Source organism: Talaromyces atroroseus, assembly GCF_001907595.1.
Source record: "Talaromyces atroroseus strain IBT 11181 chromosome Unknown scaffold_14, whole genome shotgun sequence".
In the NCBI taxonomy this organism is placed as follows: domain Eukaryota; kingdom Fungi; phylum Ascomycota; class Eurotiomycetes; order Eurotiales; family Trichocomaceae; genus Talaromyces; species Talaromyces atroroseus.
Window position 1 is genome coordinate 517512 of NW_017971446.1, and position 17773 is coordinate 535284.

Sequence of the window (17773 nt, forward strand, 5' to 3'; positions counted from 1 at the left end):
TTTTCTGAACTTGGCAATAGCTCATTTGCGCAGCCGATCTTTTCTTTTATCTATTATTCAGCGTTGCGAATGGTGTCTCGACATGGTTTTTGTCGTTGCCTACTACCGTACCATATGCAGAAGCTCGGTTTTTCATGGAGTCTAATCTTTTCTTTTGAGTACTAAAATGTTTCTATACCTTGGTCACTGTAATTTTAAGGAGTTTTTGAGATTTTCATTTTTGGGGCCTTTATTATCATTCATTACACAAAGTAGTTGAGTTAACACTGGCACTATAGCGGAGAAAATATGCTCAGGTTGCTCTTTGAGACGACAATATCTAAGAAACTGGTATTTATTACAAAGAATAATGAGAGGCTTGTAGCCTATAGGTATGTTCAAACAGAGTTGCGGAGTTGTGATAGCGTTATAACCCTTCCTGCATAATCCGCCGTGTCGCTTCCGCAGCGTCTCTAAGGTGATCATGTCGTTTTTGGAAAAGCTCGGGGCCATGCTTATCATTCAGACGAGTAATGGCCCTTCCATCGCCACCTAGGAGATCCTTGTCGTCTTGTTCTGTCCAGACACCGGGTATATCGCTTGGAATGTTTTGTCCTGAGCCTAGAAAGACGAGAACTTGATCGGCGAGCTCGGCATCCATCGAAGTGCAACTGAGAGCGAGAAGCACATGGTCACCACTTTGACCTTTCTCTATGCGTTTCTGGATCCACTCCTCGATCCCTTCGCCGTCTTTGGCAGCGGTCGTTGTCGTATCTTGAGGCCGGGTGACTGATGTTCCTACGGGAAAAGGAAGCTGCATCAAGGCTTTGAAGTTTTCGTCTTCTTCTTCTAGCTCCTCTTCCTCTTCTGGCTGAGATTGTATCGATGACTGTGCCGCTTCAGTAGGGAGAGGAAATTGTAGCGCTGTCTCGAATGTGTCTGTTTGAGACACACCACTGATCGCATTCTGTGAACTGCCTTGAACTTTGTTGTCAGGGACATAATTGTTCTGAACTGGCGTGGAAGGATCATTTCGCGGTAAAATGTCAGTAGCACGTCTCCGCCGCTTGGCCTCATGGTCTACCTCATAACTCGGGACAGTTGACGAGCCCTCTTTCGATAGTCGTTTCCGTTTGCTGGCTGTTGTGTCTTGTGAAGTTCTTACGAAGCTTGTACAGTGATGATTGCCTGGAGTATTCACATGTGAGCCTGCTTTCGACAAATGAGTATACATAGTGCTCCGCTTAGAAAAGTTCAGCGTGCGCGCACCGTCAGATCGGCAGACAGGTGTTGTTTGTTTGATGGATACCTAGGATCTCTTACCTTGAGATGATGAGTCTGCATCCACCTGGCTGGAAACTTGTTCTGGTGAATCTGGTTTGGCGTCCTGCGTCGGACCTCCTGGTCGAGGCCTCCCTCGAATTCTTTTCAGGTAGCGATCCCGCCATGACTGGAATGTGTGCCGAGGATGCTGAATTGTAATTAGTGATAAGAGAACGCTCTCTTGTTTTGAAATGCACATACTTGATGAGCCAATTCTTGGTATATAAGGTTACCCGCAATCTGGTCCTTACGCTTCTCATATGGCTGAAGCCAGTCCCACAGAATTTGATCATCCTGGAGAGTATACGGAACTCTTGAACCTCGAGCAGGCACCGTAGGCGCGCCAACTGGGCGTGTATACTGGCCGGCTCTATGGTCTTCAAGGTCTTCTAGCCGACCATTTTGGATAGACTTTTCGACAAATCTATACGAATAGCTTTATAATGGTCAAGTCTTAGAGAGAAGAAGAAAAAGAAAATGCACCAAAGACGTGGTTAACATACGAATGCAGTGGGAGATCTCGCTTTGCATGATCGACAAGCTTGATATCGGCATCTTTTTCGAGAACTTCGACAATGCCGCCATTGATCTGATCGACGTGTTAGACAGGGGGATGGAATTAATGCGAACTGAGAGATCCCACCTCGATAAGTTCTCTGAATCTGTGCCGCTGAGGCACTTGTGCAGACAGCCAGAAGGAATACCCTGCAAAGAGCGTCCCCGTATAGCCGTCTGGGTGAGGCGTCTTATACACGGTGGTCGCCATGAAGGTCTATCGCGAAGACAAAATTTGATCGTAACCAGCACAGCTCGATCCAGCGGAGGTGAGACACGGCTTTTTTTTTTTTATTTTTATTGTTTTTAGTACAAGGCGCGCACTTTCACATTGCAAGTCTTAGCATATTGCACTTGCAGGGTTGCAGGGTCGCAGATTGAACTTTAGTAACTTTGTAACTTAAGTAGTTAACTATTTAAAATGTCAGGGGCCAGTCAGCTTAGTCACGCCGCTGCAACACATCGCGCAGGGTCACGTGAGCTGTTGGCTAAACAGATTGCAAGGCTGACAATTTTCGAATACCATTTCGTGGAGAAATACATTTGTTCTACTGGCCGCATTGCTAAAGTAGGTGCTGAACTACTAAGTACCATGGCCCAGTCTACTACTAATCTTCTGACCGACACTTGACGTGAAGTTATTCACACAACCTGCCTTGCTCTCTGGTCCTAACCTTGGGAGCTAAGATATTTCCTCAATAACGATACCGGAAGGTCTTCTTGGATTGCCAGTCCGTGCGCTGAGCATCTTCAGACTCTTCCGTGATGTCCTCAGATGGGGGGCCAAACTCATCATCACGCTTCCTGTTTCTACGTGTCAACACGACTCGGAGCGTAGCCATGACGATTGCTGCACCACCGACAGTGACGATCATGGTAGCAAATGCTGTTGGGTAGCTCGGTGCCTCACTAGCGATGAAGACCTGCGGACCTGCAATATTGCCGACACAGTAGGCAATAAAGAACATGGCGCTCGCAAACGTCTTCTTGGTCTGACCACCGATGTTCGAGGCGTTCAAGGACAGAACCAGCGGGAAAGCGCAGGTGAATTTCGAGAAGAGGAGCATGCCAAAAAAGCGAGCTCCCTTTTGGGGTGCCTCGACCTGGCGGACCATGATTGCCCCTACCATGCCAGTCACCAAAAGAGCAATGATCACGTAGATCCTGATATTTTTTGAATCTTCCCGCAACCCAGCCGGACGCAAGAACAACCAGCGTGGTGCTCACGGCATCTGGAAGTTGTAGTAACAAAGTATCAAACGTGTTGAAGCCGAAGCCCTAGATGACAAGGTTGCCAAACTGTAGGTAGGCAGGCTTTGGTCAGTAGACAGACAGGCCGCTATAGTAGGTGAGGAAACAGACTTACAGCAGTGAGCGCACTGTTTCCAAAACAAGTGAGCAGTGCCCAAGATGCGATGATCCATGTCTGGACGTCGCAAAGAGCCTCCTTGATCTCGGCAATGTCGTATTTGCGCGCCCTGTCTAGCCGGAAGGAAGACACACGGTTGACAGCAAGCTCCCGCTGCTCAGGAGTGAGGAACCTTGCCTTGGATGGGCCATCGGGGCGCAAAAATAGGAGCACAAGGCCCCAGAGAAAGCCGAGTCCGCCGTAGAGGATGAAAAGAGCCTTCCAAGCTGGGAATCCCGTGATGTGGGCGATACCAAAACTAACAAACGAGCCAACGATGGAGCCTCCGACATTGCCGGCGGACCAGATGCTGTGTCGGGATGCGTGCTCTTCCTGTCTATACCAGATGGAGACAATCAGACTGAAGGCAGGGCTGATGACACTTTCAAATACGCCCAAAAAGAATCTCAAAACCATCAAGCCGGCAAAGTTGTGCGGGACGGCATGAAGTGCTAGCAGGACTCCCCAGGTGATGCTAGAAAGAAGACTGGCGTCAGTGCGACCCTGGATCAATCGAGCACTAATGGCCTCCTTACATGGAACAGCTAACGAATTTGCCGAGGGGAAGCTTAGCCAAACCGATCGAAGCAGGGTAGGCGGCAACGAGGTAGCCAAAGTAGAAGATACTACTGGCCCAGGAGTATTCCGATCCGGTGAGATGCTGTGCTCTTTTGGTTAGGGCGGTGTTTCATGCATGATACCAAGCTGGCTTGACGTACGAGATCTTGCTTGATGCCCATGATGGAGGCATTATTCAGAGTAATTTTATCGAGGAACTGAAGCATGTAGGCGACTGTCATCGGCGGCATCAAACTGCACGCGCAAAGAAAGGCTTAGCCACGCCGTGTTTCCAAGGCATAAACAGGAGGAATATGATTCTTACTGCCAGTCGATCTTGCGTACCACCTTCGTCTCGTCCTCCACCGTCCACGTCTCCCCAAGCCGCTCCGAGGCAACATCATTGATGTTCTGCTTGGCCAGAGACTCGGGCGTGGTAGGTCTGGGTATGTCGGCCATTGTGCAAGTGTATGGTGAATGTCGAGGCTTGCTTATAGATCACGATCATTATGAGGCATGTCGGTGCGAGGCGAACAGCGACAAGCTTAATTTATACCATCTTGACCCCTTTGTTTGCAAGGCTATAGAGGCTTGCTTGCTATCGACTATCATGATAAGCTTTTCTGGTTATAATCAAAAAGTGGATATATACATACACAACCGATAGGAATTTCCGACCAATCACCGAGGCACATCTATATTCTGGAAATTCCGCGCCAAATCCATCGTGTATCGGAATTTGGCAGAACATCGTGCGATATCTACTTCTAGCTAGAGTTGATAAGAGTACTTGTCCTTCTCTTCGCTCCCTGTTCCGCAATTTCTGCCTACCGCTCCTTTCCTTTTCAACGGCTTTCCCCTCACAGCCTGTCACAATGTCGGACGTGAGTCTTGTCATGCAAGCTGCCATCGACGAGGCAGAGGCTAAGCTAAGTGAACTCAACCTCGATGTAGGAAGACCTCCCGAGCTATGCACTTTTCGTAGCCAAAAGGCTTGAGCTAAAAAACAGACCAAAAGATCCATAGCCATCCAGAACTCGGATATCAAGAGCATCATGCGCACGACGCCATCGTGAGGGCACTTAGGAGCTTGGGATTTACGGTCACGCCTCATGCATACGATATTCCAACCTCTTTTCTAGCAGATTATGGAAGCGGCGGCCGCCTGGTCGTCTTCAACGCCGAATATGATGCGCTGCCAAAGATTGGACATGCTTGTGGACATAATCTCATCATGACGGCCTCCTTCTCTGGATTCATCGCCGCCACCGCTGCCTTGAAGCACTCTGGAAAGCCGGGCCGGGTTCGTCTACTGGGGACGCCGGCCGAGGAGGGAGGTGGTGGTAAGGCCCTGCTCATCTCACGAGGAGCCTATGAGGGCGTTGATGCCTGCGTCATGGCACACCCAACCAACATGACTGCAATGGGCAAAACCTCCCTCGAACGGCATCACATTCAACCCCCACGTCGGGGTTGCTTCGTTTACAGTCACCGTCAAGGGGAAGGAATCCCACGCTGCGGCGTCGCCATGGAACGGCCAAAACGCGCTGGACGCAGTCGTGGGAGGATACGTCCATGTTAGCATGATCAGACACGCGCTTTACCCCGCTGAACGAGTCCATGGAATCATCACTCAGAGTGGAGTGAAGAACAACATTATCCCCGATATAGCTAGTGTCAACTACGGCGTGCGAGCGCCGACTATGGATATCGGATCAAGGTTCTACGCGATAAAGTAATCAACTGTTACAGGGCGGGTGCTTCGGCTGCCGGCTGAGAGATTGAGGTCCAGCACCATACATCGTATGTACCCATGGTGCCCAACGAACAGCTAGCAGGCGTCTTTGCCTCTGCCATGGCTGACATGGACGTCCCCATGGAGTTCGACCCCGGCACTACCGAGGTCAAGCCTGGCGCAACAGACCAGGGAAATGTCGCCTTTGTAGTGCCCTCTATCCATCCCAACTATGACATTGGCGCACCGCTGGGCGCGACGAACCACACCGAGGGTTTCACAGCCGCAGCTGGCACGCCCTTCGCCTTCAAACGTACGCTTGTGGTTGGCCAAGGACTAGCGAAGACGGCGTGGGCCATGTTGACAGATGACGAGCTTGCGTTAACGGTCAAGAAGGGGTAGCATGCTTCCTAAAAGGCTACGCAGCAAGGTGTTGGCAGCCGTGGCACTGGCAGCATAAGTGGGAAATGCATTCACCAAGTACGTGTTGATGGGCATGGAAACACAGATGCTACCCAGGCCAAAGATGAAGAGACCGACCTCCGGGACCATCCAGTGGACGTTAAACTCCAGCGTCCATCCGTAGATGAGGAGGCCGGCCGGTATAAGCAGGCTACCTGGTATGATCAGAGGAAGTCTATATTCCGGTTTCATCTCGCCACCGCAGGCCATATTCTTCATCAGTCGATCCGAGGCGAATCCGAGCGACAGATTGCCGACGATGTTCCCAACGCCGAAGCCCAGGTATAGCAGGCCCACCTCAGGCTGTTTCATTCCGTACGTATGTATGAATGCAGACGTCAAGCTCGTGAAGAGCAGATATATCAATCCGTAACTGACAGCCGAGTACAATGATAGCCGTAGAACGATGGGGGAGAAGAGCAACATCTGAATTGGACGGATCAGACTAGCCCGTCGAGGAGCATTTCTGACGGCGGGTTTATCGTAACCACGCTGCTGCGTTCGACGGGCTTTGCGCTTGAGCAATGTCGGAGCATGCGACTCTTTGAGCAGAAAGAGAGCTACAACTACCAGTACTCCCATCTTTTGTTTTTAAGCCACCCGAGTGATGGGGAAGTAGACGGTGTGCAACGTACCACAATGACCAAAAACCAACAATTCCAACGCCAGCCCTTGCTTTGCGTTATATAACTTCCAATCAGGGGCCCGATGGCCGGGCCCAACAGAACTGGTAGATTCCATGCCGACATTGCCTTGCCGCAATGCTGCGGCACAAACATATCTGCGATACTTGCTGGCCCTAGGGCTAGAGAACTCGAGCCCTTAAGACCGGTGAGGAAGCGGAACACAATAAGCATAGGTAGGTTGACCGACACGGCGCAGATGATGCTCATGATAACGAACATTGCTGAGCTGGCGAGGAGCGGCACCCGCCTCCCATGAATTTCACTGAGCGGTGCGAAGACGAGCGGCCCAAAAGCATAGCCCAGAACATATATGGAGACCGTGAGAGACTCGGGCTCGGTGTTAGTAGAGCCAAACTCGGCCATGACTTTGTCCATACTGGGGGCCAGCATGGAAGAGCCAAAGGGGCTGGAGAGAAGTTAGACTCTTAGGGTTAATTACAATAAATGAACAAGCTTCGACCTACGAGACAAATGTCAATAGAGCAATGAGCAGAACATTGCGCCACTTCCTGGAACCTGGCCAGCTCTTGGGCTTCTCGGAGTCATCGGGGCTGTCAATCTCTCCAAGGCAGATATCGTCGGCTTTCTCTGTCATTGTGGGAATTTTTGTGTGAAGACAGCAATGTTCTTCTTCTTCTTTCTGCTTTGTATCCGTTCTTTTCTCTTGCCTTTTGTATTGGTCTTTTTCCCAATAATTTTTTCCTTGGCTGAAATACTTGTAGATTAGATAGGGCTTCTCACAAGATGCTAGCCGCTGATTGGTCGGAAATTCCGCGGCATCAATGTTTATAGATATGCATCACGAAAAAGGAAAAGAATATAGAAGAAGGGTCTGCCTACGACGGAAATTTGAAATCCTTACCTTGTCACTAGAATCTTTCTTTTCTCCTATGAGCATCTCCCCCAGCGAGTCAAGCATCATGGCAGACTTCAACGTGGAACAGGTTCTGGAACAGCTCACGCTCGATGTGAAGATCAGCCTGCTTTCGGGTATGCTTACTTTGCTTCTCTTCTCTGCTTGCAATCTAGCCCACACTGACTTCCGACAGGCAAGGACTTTTGGCACACACAGCCGATTCCGCGGCTGTCTATCCCCTCACTTCGAATGTGCGATGGGCCCAATGGCATTCGTGGAGTCCGCCACTTCGACCCTGTGCCAGCCTCATGCCTGCCGTGTGGGACTGCTCTCGGTGCCCTATGGGACCCCGAGTTGCTCGAGATCGGTGGCCAGCTGATGGGCGAGGAAGCTCGCGCAAAGGGCATACATATCCTTCTTGGGCCGACGGTTAACATACAGCGCTCGCCGCTGGGTGGCCGAGGATTTGAGAGCTACAGCGAGGACCCCGTGCTCTCTGGCACGTTAGCAGCGGCTCACATCCATGGTATGCAGTCTAAGGGCGTTGCGACCACGATCAAGCATTTTGTCTGCAATGACCAGGAACATGAGCGGAAGGCCGTCAACGTTATTGTCTCGGACCGCGCGTTAAGGGAGATCTATCTGATGCCGTTCCAGGTTGCGCTGCAGCAATGTGATCCTTGGGGCCTGATGACCTCCTACAACAAGGTCAACGGCACTCATGTCAGTGAGAATCCCGGCTTATTGCAAAAGATTCTACGCGAGGAATGGGGGTTCAAAGGCTTTTTATTGAGTGACTGGTAGCGCGCACCCCCTCTTTCTGTTCCTTGTCGGCGTATGTGATCAGGAAGGAAACATCTAACCAACAATGCGCAGATTTGGCACGTATTCCACGAGTGAAGCGATAACTTCTGGGCTAGATCTGGAGATGCCTGGCCCCTCCACCTGGCGCGGATTTGCGCTCAAGCAGGCATCCCGGAGCAACAAAGTCGCGCCCTGGGATATTGACGCTCGTGCACGCAATATGCTGAAGCTTCTCAAGCGCGCGCTTGAGAGTGGCATTCCTGAGGACGGACCAGACTGCGTCGGCGATGTCGAGGCAGCCAAACCGGTGCTCAGGCAGTTGGCTTCGTCGTCGATAGTGTTGCTTAAGAACGAGGGGAACTTGCTCCCATACAAAAGAGACAGAAGGGTAAAGCTTGCCTCTACAAATTTACTTGGGCCATCTCTCTAATGCATTCTCTTTCTGGAAACAGATCGCCATCATAAGAAATTACCGCTCATGAACGGCCTTCTCCAGGCGCCAAGTGGGAAGTCCGGATATTTGATGAGGTTCTACGCTGAGCCTCCATCATGTACGAAACTACGCCAGCCCATCTCAGAAGTAGAAACCACGGATACGATGGTTTACCTCACGGACTATCGACACAAAGGTATCAAGGGCTATCTATACTACACCGAACTAGAAGCCTACTTCGAACCAGAGTATACAGGCGAGTATACATTTGGATTGACAGTCTATGGAACGGGCAAGCTATACATCGATGGCAAGCTAGTAGTCGACAATTCTTGCAATCAGACGCCCGGGGATAGTTTCTGGGGTGCCGGCCCAGGAAGAAACTGGAATAATCAAGCTTACTGCAGGTACCAAGCACAAGATCCTAGTGGACTTCGGCACAGCGCCCACCCAGACGACTTCGACATTGGGCTCGACAAACATGGGAGCAGGCGGCTTTAGACTCGGTTGCATTAGAAACGTTGATCCTGAGGAAGAGATAGCGGCCGCGGTTGAGATAGCTAGGGCCGCGGACAATGTCATAATCTGTGCAGGGTTAAATGTGAGTTGAAATCCAAACACGGGGAATTGGTTCTATACCTGACACATAAATAGGAGGACTGGGAATCAGAAGGATTTGACCGGGTCGTACCAAGCCTCTCAGATGAACTCATCCGCCGAGTCGCTGCAGCAAACCCGAACACCACAGTGGTGATTCAATCTGGCACCCCTGTCACGATGCCTTGGCTTGAACAGGTTCCTGCCATCGTCCAAGCTTGGTATGGAGGTAACGAAGCCGGAAATGCTATCGCTGAGGTCCTCTTTGGCGACGTCAACCCAAGCGGCAAACTGCCTCTTTCTTTCCCCCTGGTCAAGGAAGACAACCCGGCTTTCCTAAACTCAAGATCAGAAGCCTGCCGCATGTGGTACGGTGAAGATATTTATGTCGGATACCGCTTCTATGAAAAGACTCGCAGGGCCCTCGCATTTCCCTTCGGGCACGGGTTGTCCTTTTCAGATTTCTCTATCAAGGACCTATGCTTGAGCGAGAGTGAAGACACAGAGGAAGACGTCGCCTTGACGGTCACGGCATGCGTTGAGAATAGAAGTGCTGTTGATGGCCATGAGGTTGTGCAGGTCGATATCCGCCAGCTAAACCCTTCCCTTGGGCGCCCCGTAAAGAAGCTTGAAGGATTCAAGAAGGTCTTTGTGCGTGCCAACAGCACCCAGGAAGTCAAAATCTCGATTAGCAAGAAGCGAGCTACGAGCTTTTGGGATGAACGCAGAGATAGTTGGGTTTCCCAAAAGGATACGTACGAGGTGCTTGTAGGCTCAAGCAGTGACAAGATTGCACAGACGGCGGAGTTTGAGGTGTCGAAGACGCAATACTGGCGAGGATTATGAGTAAGAATATAATCAACCAAAAAATAAAGGAAAAAAAAAAAAAAAGGAAAAGAAGCAGAAGAAGAAGAAAAATAAGGCTAAAATAAAAGGTGTTTTGTTCAAGAAAGTGCCTCTGTAACTAATGATTTCAGATTCCGAGTATTCCGCAAGATAAGAATGATAATAGTAGTGATAGTTGCTCAACTGCTTGCCCTTTTTTCTTGAAGAAGCGCGACATATTTGCTGTTACCCAGCTTTTGTAACAGCCAGTCGGCGTGTATGTCGTCTCCTGCCCACGTCAGCGCTACGAACGCCAGCCACTGAGCTCTCCATGCAAGCCTAGAACTGCTCGACTTCACCACCTCGAAGACGCAGCGCCGAAGATCCCGATGTGCGTCTGTGAACTGCTGGTGGATGGTTTCGTCATGTACTAAGGAACTTAAGTTGCCTAGGACATCCACCAGGACTGCATTGAGGATTCCCGCAGCGCTCAACGTGGACTTGAGGAATCTTGTGTTGGAAATGCAGGGAGCCTCTACAACCCTAAACAAGGCTGAATATCGCTGTTCAAGGGAGTCAAAATAGAATAAAATTAAATAAAATAGGGACTAGGGTAGCTATACAACTCACGTGCTTGATTCCTTGCACCGAATCTAAAACCGCCGTTAGCTCTGCCACGGTCTGGCTGCCACGCTTGCGAATCCCGTTCATCTTCTGCAGGGCTATGTGTGCGTGAAGATTTAGCTGGAGAGGTTTTGAACGCTGCATATCATCTACTAGTTCTGCGGGAGGGTAATCGGAGCCGAAGATTTGTTCATGACAAGTGCGCGACAAATTAAAAATCGTCATTGACAGATCTTCATCTGAGAGGACAAAGCCCGAAAGCTCACCACCAGCGATGCCAAACTCCGGTGTGACTTCTTCGTATATAGCGAATAACAAGAAAAAGCTGAATAGGCTTCTCTAGGCCGGCGGCATGGACGAGGGATTCGGGTCAACGAGTTGATCGAGCAAGCCATAAGTTTTGAGGTAAGTCAGCACTGAGGCGCTGAGCTTTTTCATATTGGAACGAGCCTTGCTGTTCCAAGATGCGCGGTAACAGAGCTGCAGTAGCCAAAAAGCCATTGCTGAGGCACAATGGTCTGGCGGCTGGTCTGTTTGTAGGCTCGCAACAAAGGCCCTCGTGCCTTGCTGGAAATGAGCACTGGCCGACTGGAGCGCAGGCGGGTAATTATGGTTGTGGGCCACATCGAAGAGACTCCAGGCCAGTATTAGATGCATGATATCATGACGACTGGTTGCCGTTGCACGTAGCATGCCAAAGGCTGATCAGCGAAACTCCTTGCCAGGGTGGTTCAAAGCCAGGGTCTTCTCATAGTGGTAGAGCCCGTCCTTCTCCATGTTCCCAACAAGCACAGATGAGACGCACAATCTCGTCATGGAGGGAAAGCGAGGTATCTCAGCCGTGGTCTGGGGAGACAACAAGACCTCGGATGGTATCTGATGGGGACTTGCAGTAGCAGGGGCAAGTTGGCGAGGCGTGAAAGAGGGTCTGCTCTTCAAGGGGCCCTGGCCGCGGCGCCTTTCACGAAGCGGAATGCGCGGGCCCGGCCATGTGCAGTGCTTGTCTAGGCGAGTACATCGATGGCAGCGGGGATGGTCCTCCGTGCACTTCACCTTCGACGTGGAGCAGGCGAGGCATCCGTTTCGCGAATATTTAGTCCTGGTCCTGCGTTTGCCGGTATCAGACAGCATGTCAACAACTGCAGATTGACACGAGCATAGAAGAAGCGATGGATGCGAGGAACGGGCGATGGCTTGAGTTTATACTGGCTCGTCCGATAAGAGTAGAGCTTTGACCGGACTCTTATCAATGGACATGGTCTACCGGAATTGGGACCGTAAGAGAAGCAGCCATAACATGCAAAATTTCCTGGGAGAGGACCTGTTGCTCTTCTAGTCAAGAAGGATGCCCCTGTGGCCGTCCTAGCAAAAATTGTTAAATGCCGTAGGAGATGAGTGACATCCATAATGGGTGGTCGACACTGGCAGGCTTCTATTGGCCCATAACGCTTACTAATCGCATGCGCATGCTCGCCGCAGTCGGAAGTAAAGTTTGAAAATTTCAATACAGCCCTAATACACGTAAGCTTGTTCCTAATTAGATTAGCTTCACCTAAGCCCTATTCTTAGATCATTTTCTCACTTCCACGTTCAATCCTAAGCCGTATCTAGTAGTGGATTTCGATCAAATCCGACAGAGACATGCATGCTTCTGATTGGCTAAGGCATACTGAGATGTATCAAGGCTTACCAAGGCCTACCACAAAAGGTAATAGCCAGTAATATTGCTTCCTGTAGGCGGTGAGAATCTGATTGGCCGTTGAAATTTAGTATGCTTGTAACAACGGATTCGGAACGCTGTATTAGCTAGTATTGAGAATACTATATAATCTGCATATCTAACTAAAGAGAATATTCAGGGGTTACTTGAGGCCATATTTATGATCAGAATAGGGGTCAACTAAGACACGTATCCGATGCCTATTCTGGCCAATTAGGTGCACCTCTGTGAAATACGGTGTTGGTTGTGGATTACATGCTGTATTCGGAATAGCGGTCATAATCCGCTGTCAGCTTGATAGTGTGCCTTGCCTAAGGCAGCGAAACCGCAGGGTCCGAGTCTGAGATCAAATCAGTCCTTATATGCTGAGTATTTATTTGCCTAATAAGTTAAGATTCTAGGCTTAATCCAGAATAGCGGTCATAATCCGCTGTCAAAAATACATGCTGACCAACATTAACCCTAACCCTTATAAGGTCTGTGCGTAGTGCCTCCGAGCTACGACCTTCACCGTCGCGTGTCAGCTTTCAGCCTTGAATGTTGTCCACGATCATTCTGAGTGACGCGCGCAAGATACTGTATAGCTTGTATCTTGACTGATTTTGCACAACCACCCCACATGGGGTTCTTGAGCCTACGAACAGCGGCGCTGGGGGTGCTGACCATCTCTTTTGTCGTATTTGTTGCTCTCTTTGGTCGGCTGCCGATTTTTAGGTATGTGGATTGCCGCTTGATGTATCTAGACTTAGGCGCTGAAAAATGACGCAGGAAAACTCCCATTGGTTTCTTACACCGACTCCTCTGGATCTACATTCCACATGGCATAAGCCGTCTAGACATGCTTCTGCTGGGCGGACGATTGGTGCCTTGCTGTAAGGCTTTTGGCAGGTACTTGGCTCACGACAATCACCCTTTAGTCTTGGTCAGTGATTCTTGACAATGGAGATGCTCGTTGTTGGTTTCCTAATCGTAATTATAGATATTTTTTGTAGCACTTCAGTCGATATCACAGTTGATGTTTGTGCCGAGAGCCTGGCCTAGACTAGGAGCTATTCATCGAGTGTTCGTTCCGATAGCAATCGCTGTGCCATATGCTCTTCTATATGCGAGTATAACGACTAAATGTTTCATCACGCCTGAAAATGTCAAAACAGAGTTGGCCCATTATCCGTACGACAGGATTCTCTTCCATCCAGGCAACGAGTGCTCTACATGCCGCACCTTGAAACCAGCACGTAGCAAGCACTGCAGCATTTGCAATGCCTGTGTTTCCAGACATGACCACCATTGCATCTGGTTAACCAACTGCGTCGGCCGTGAAAACTATCGTTACTTTTTAGGATTGCTGGTGACACTCTCGGCGATGCTCATATATGGCATGTGTCTTGGATACAAGCTGCTTGAAGAGAACTTGCAAAAAGTCTTTGGACGAGGAGACGTCCGTTGGAGCAAATCGGTATCCTGGACCACTTTTATTAACTATTGGGCTGGCGCGGTCGCCGACGATATTCGGATCGGGGCGATATTCCTCTTAGCGGCCATGACAGTGCCGCTGGCACTTGGCTTTTTGGCATATCATGTTTACCTCATATGGGCGGGGATGACGACTAATGAGACGGCAAAATGGGACGAATGGAAAGAAGACATTGCGGACGGCCTTATTTACAAGGCTAAAAGAAGCGAAATCTATAGAACACCAAGGCCGCGAGACGAGTCTATTGAGCCGACATCACAATGGCCAGCCACAACTGACCAGGTGCTTATTATGACAGATGGCGCCCCCCCGAGGATAGGATTTTCTATTTCTACACAATCAAACACGATCTTACAAGCGGAGGACGAACACGCCCCGGCTGACCCGCGGTTTCATCGTGTCGAGACTCTACAAGCTATTGAAAATATATATGATCTAGGCTTCTGGGGTAATTTGCGAGATGCTGTGAATCTGTGAATGTTGATATCTAAATATATGAACCATAATAAATTAAGAAAGTTTTCTAAGCTCCAAGGCACAGTGAAGTATAAGCACGTAGTACCTTGATAGCGAACTAATGATGGCATCCGATAAGATAACGTCGGAGCGGAAAAACCGCAAACCCACCACTGCCCGCCGCGGACAGATAATTCTTTCTCCGCATTTGCTCGTACAATTCTCACCCCTTCGCCCTACGCTCGGGTTCTCTGACAGCTTATTTCAATTCGGGAGCTATGGCGTCAGAAAGGCCATCTGGTGAAAGCGAGCAAAAATGCTCTCCCGCAGAGCTCTTGTTCAAGGTGGTCCTTGCTGGCACATTGAGCCACTATGAGACTCGGGGCATGATTGAGGAGAAACAGCTGGAATCAATGTTGGCTGCGGGAAAGAAGATTGTGTCCAAAACCCGGAATGAGATGGATGTCAGGTATGTTATTTAGAACAGATAGAGAGACGTTCATATCTGTCTCTAACGAGTGTGTTTTTAAAGACAGAGCCTAGCGCTTTCGCCAGACATTTGGCAAGGGCTCACCGATGTTTTCACCAAAGCTATCCCGATCCTCGAGGCACAATCATTTTCCTGGAAAACCCCGCCGGTTTCTGCTTACGAGCAATCATCTGCGAATATAATAGCATACAACTACTTTAGTTTGGTCAAAGATATTGAACGATTGCGCGATTTATGTACCATTGCTCGAAACCTACTTGCAACGACCAACAGAGCACAAAACCTCGCGGCAGAGAAAGGATTTGATCATCGAATGCTAGTCTTGATCGATACCTGTGTGAGGGTCACCGCACGGGGCTTTGATGGAGAGGCCAATGCGAGAAACGAGGAACGGTGGCAAAAAGTGGTCAACCTCTATAAGAACTTATTGATCATTTGCCTACAATTCTTAAATAATTTTATGATGCAAAATGAACAACGCAAGCTTGTGCTCTGGTTGGATCTGTTTGGATACCACTCAAATGGCGATTACAAGGCTATCGTGCCCATGGGACCGCTAGACCCGGCAAGCCCTGCACCGCAGGGCCTTGCTCCGATTGTGCGGACTGGTGAGCGAATAATAGGGTCGCTAAGGGGCGAACAGACGGCGGAAGATCTGTTAATTGAAACCATTTCAAGTTTCCCCAGGGAGCCCGCCAATATAAAGGAAGAGGCGGCCATGCTGTTGCTCGCGCAAATCAAGGATCACATGGAGAAGTTGCTTGGACGAGATTTAAGAGAGATTCAAGAAATGGGCAAGGATCCCGAGCAGGTCAAGGAGATACGGACCGCTCTGACGGCTATTCTCGGCCATAAGGCGGATGAGATGAAAAACCTGAAGGGACGAACGCAAGATGCCGCCGAGTCTGATGAAGAGACGAGAAGACAACCGATTTTGTTGATCGACCGAAGTCCCTGTGTAGGCTACACGCGCTTAGCTTGGGCAGACTTTCCAGATTTCGAAAGATTCAAGTCAATCACATCTGATGCACCTTTGACTGAGGAAGAAACTAGCATGCCACGGTCCTATCAATCGGGAGCCGATGCGTTGCAGATAGCAAAGGAGGAATTGATGGCACGTGCACAGGAAGCTTCACAAGGCCTCGGAGAATGTGACGAGCATTATGATCATGACCATGACCATGATCATCACCACCATCACCATCATCACCACCATCACCATCATCATCACCATCACCACCACCACGATCATGATCACGACCATGATCACGACCATCACGACCATGATCATGATCATGACCATGATGATGGTTACGCCGATGACGATGACCACAGTTTCGACGATGGTGCTGAAGGTAGTCTCGATGAGGATGAGGATGAGGACGATGACGACGATGACTACCGTGGTAGACCCGGGGACCAACAGCGAGGATTGTTAACAGATATTCCACTTGTGTTAGGACCAGCGGAGATAGAAGCGCTCCCGATGATAATCAAAGCTGGAATTATCGATACCCCAGCGGTGAAAGGCGCAGAGCGAGATGTGATCAACAATATGCAAGCGATACGCTGTCACATACTGCTAACACAAGACCTGGGTCGCAATTTACTTCGAGAACTGCTTATTTTTATCGCTGCTTGGGACTTGCCAGATGACGAAGTGTATTTTCAATTCATGGTGCAGATCATGGAGGCAATCCTCAAGAACGGATTGATGTCTCACGCATATGCAGATTTTGGCCAGCAAAAGGATATTATCTCGCCGGCACAGGCTGTAGTGATCAAAATCTTGACTCACATCTTCCGGAATAAATACTCGCCGGCCTCTTCCAATGACGGCCAGTCTAATGAGACAAAACAACCCCCGCCACTAGCACGAGTGGACGTGCTCACAGTGCGGTATATCTTTTCCATATTCCGAGGCACCATTATACCAGAGACGTGCGGTCTCATTTACCTCCAAGGTCAGATACGCGCAAACAAAGCGCTTCCTGAAGATTTCCCTCTAAACCTATGGGATATGGAACGAGTTTACGAGGGGGTTTATCAATTCCTTGAATTTTTCGCAGTATTAACAGAGAATAATTATTGGAAGAACTTGATTGTTAAATGGGAGATCGTTTATGATCTCGTCACATTGATCAAAGAATTGGACGCAAACATCCCCAAGGGACCTCTAAGCGCGATGGTCACCACACATCCAACAGGGTCGACAAGTGGAACGACAGCGACGGGCAATAACCACAGTTCCTCCTCTCCTCAAGATCAGCCAGCGCAACCCGTGGCCGTGGAACGTCCATACGACCCGACAGATGTCGACCCCGTGGACGAGAATATCGACGACACTGGCTCTCGAGCCGAATCGCCACCCATCACGGAAGATCCATGTGAATTTGAATGGCGCAATCTCAAGAAACTCATCGTCCTGGTTCTGTCGTCTCTCGTATGGCGATGTCCCGAAGTCCAGAACCAGATTCGTAAACACGGCGGTGTCGAAGCTATCCTGTCTTGCACCAGCTTTGATGCACACAACCCTTACATGAAGGAGCATGCTGTTATGTGTCTAAAGTTCCTGCTCGAGAACAATAAAGAGAACCAGAAAATAGTCGAAGAACTTGAGGCAAGAGAGGTTGTTCGAGATGAGAGTGGTGTTCTGTCCAAGACGGGACATGAAGCCATTATTGATAGCGTGGGAAAGCTATCTATCCAGAAAAAAGCCAACGGCTCTTCTTCGGATTTGCCAACGACCGCAAATCGAGTGGAGGAAGTATTGGATGAGTGAATGAAA

General features: G+C 49.6%; 8 protein-coding genes across 8 annotated transcripts, besides 5 other annotated features; 5 read left to right on the forward strand and 3 right to left on the reverse strand.

Annotated features, from left to right (window-relative positions):
• Positions 1-406: 406 nt before the first annotated feature.
• On the reverse strand, positions 407-2068 carry UA08_08534 (hypothetical protein; the record flags this gene model as incomplete). The annotated part of the gene is made up of 5 exons (XM_020263433.1): positions 407-1119; positions 1303-1450; positions 1504-1726; positions 1806-1891; positions 1946-2068. The coding sequence occupies 5 exons, from the start codon at positions 2066-2068 to the stop codon at positions 407-409; spliced, it is 1293 nt and encodes a 430-aa protein (XP_020116471.1).
• A 484-nt stretch (positions 2069-2552) lies between these two features.
• Positions 2553-4282, reverse strand: UA08_08535 (hypothetical protein; the record flags this gene model as incomplete). Its single annotated transcript, XM_020263434.1, has 6 exons — positions 2553-3021; positions 3085-3089; positions 3224-3769; positions 3816-3926; positions 3985-4078; positions 4149-4282. The coding sequence occupies 6 exons, from the start codon at positions 4280-4282 to the stop codon at positions 2553-2555; spliced, it is 1359 nt and encodes a 452-aa protein (XP_020116470.1).
• A 416-nt stretch (positions 4283-4698) lies between these two features.
• UA08_08536 (hypothetical protein) lies at positions 4699-5562 on the forward strand (the record flags this gene model as incomplete). The annotated part of the gene is made up of 3 exons (XM_020263435.1): positions 4699-4773; positions 4842-5289; positions 5312-5562. The coding sequence occupies 3 exons, from the start codon at positions 4699-4701 to the stop codon at positions 5560-5562; spliced, it is 774 nt and encodes a 257-aa protein (XP_020116469.1).
• A 74-nt stretch (positions 5563-5636) lies between these two features.
• Positions 5637-6308, forward strand: UA08_08537 (hypothetical protein; the record flags this gene model as incomplete). Its single annotated transcript, XM_020263436.1, has 2 exons — positions 5637-5945; positions 5985-6308. The coding sequence occupies 2 exons, from the start codon at positions 5637-5639 to the stop codon at positions 6306-6308; spliced, it is 633 nt and encodes a 210-aa protein (XP_020116468.1).
• Positions 6309-6460: 152 nt separating this feature from the next.
• On the reverse strand, positions 6461-7301 carry UA08_08538 (hypothetical protein; the record flags this gene model as incomplete). The annotated part of the gene is made up of 3 exons (XM_020263437.1): positions 6461-6580; positions 6656-7112; positions 7171-7301. 3 exons carry the CDS (start codon positions 7299-7301, stop codon positions 6461-6463), a joined length of 708 nt encoding a protein of 235 aa, XP_020116467.1.
• Positions 7302-7626: 325 nt separating this feature from the next.
• On the forward strand, positions 7627-10242 carry UA08_08539 (hypothetical protein; the record flags this gene model as incomplete). Its single annotated transcript, XM_020263438.1, has 6 exons — positions 7627-7696; positions 7756-8289; positions 8483-8754; positions 8863-9117; positions 9197-9400; positions 9454-10242. The coding sequence occupies 6 exons, from the start codon at positions 7627-7629 to the stop codon at positions 10240-10242; spliced, it is 2124 nt and encodes a 707-aa protein (XP_020116358.1).
• A 2346-nt stretch (positions 10243-12588) lies between these two features.
• Positions 12589-12857: a repeat region (Identified by RepeatMasker using a combination of RepBase library and repeat library created with RepeatScout).
• A 95-nt stretch (positions 12858-12952) lies between these two features.
• Positions 12953-13001: a repeat region (Identified by RepeatMasker using a combination of RepBase library and repeat library created with RepeatScout).
• Positions 13002-13184: 183 nt separating this feature from the next.
• Positions 13185-14516, forward strand: UA08_08540 (Palmitoyltransferase swf1; the record flags this gene model as incomplete). The annotated part of the gene is made up of 3 exons (XM_020263439.1): positions 13185-13279; positions 13334-13437; positions 13558-14516. The coding sequence occupies 3 exons, from the start codon at positions 13185-13187 to the stop codon at positions 14514-14516; spliced, it is 1158 nt and encodes a 385-aa protein (XP_020116359.1).
• Positions 14517-14773: 257 nt separating this feature from the next.
• On the forward strand, positions 14774-17767 carry UA08_08541 (hypothetical protein; the record flags this gene model as incomplete). The annotated part of the gene is made up of 3 exons (XM_020263440.1): positions 14774-14964; positions 15028-16136; positions 16428-17767. 3 exons carry the CDS (start codon positions 14774-14776, stop codon positions 17765-17767), a joined length of 2640 nt encoding a protein of 879 aa, XP_020116360.1.
• Positions 16145-16288: a repeat region (Identified by RepeatMasker using a combination of RepBase library and repeat library created with RepeatScout).
• Positions 16171-16379: a repeat region (Identified by RepeatMasker using a combination of RepBase library and repeat library created with RepeatScout).
• Positions 16230-16383: a repeat region (Identified by RepeatMasker using a combination of RepBase library and repeat library created with RepeatScout).
• Positions 17768-17773: the final 6 nt, after the last annotated feature.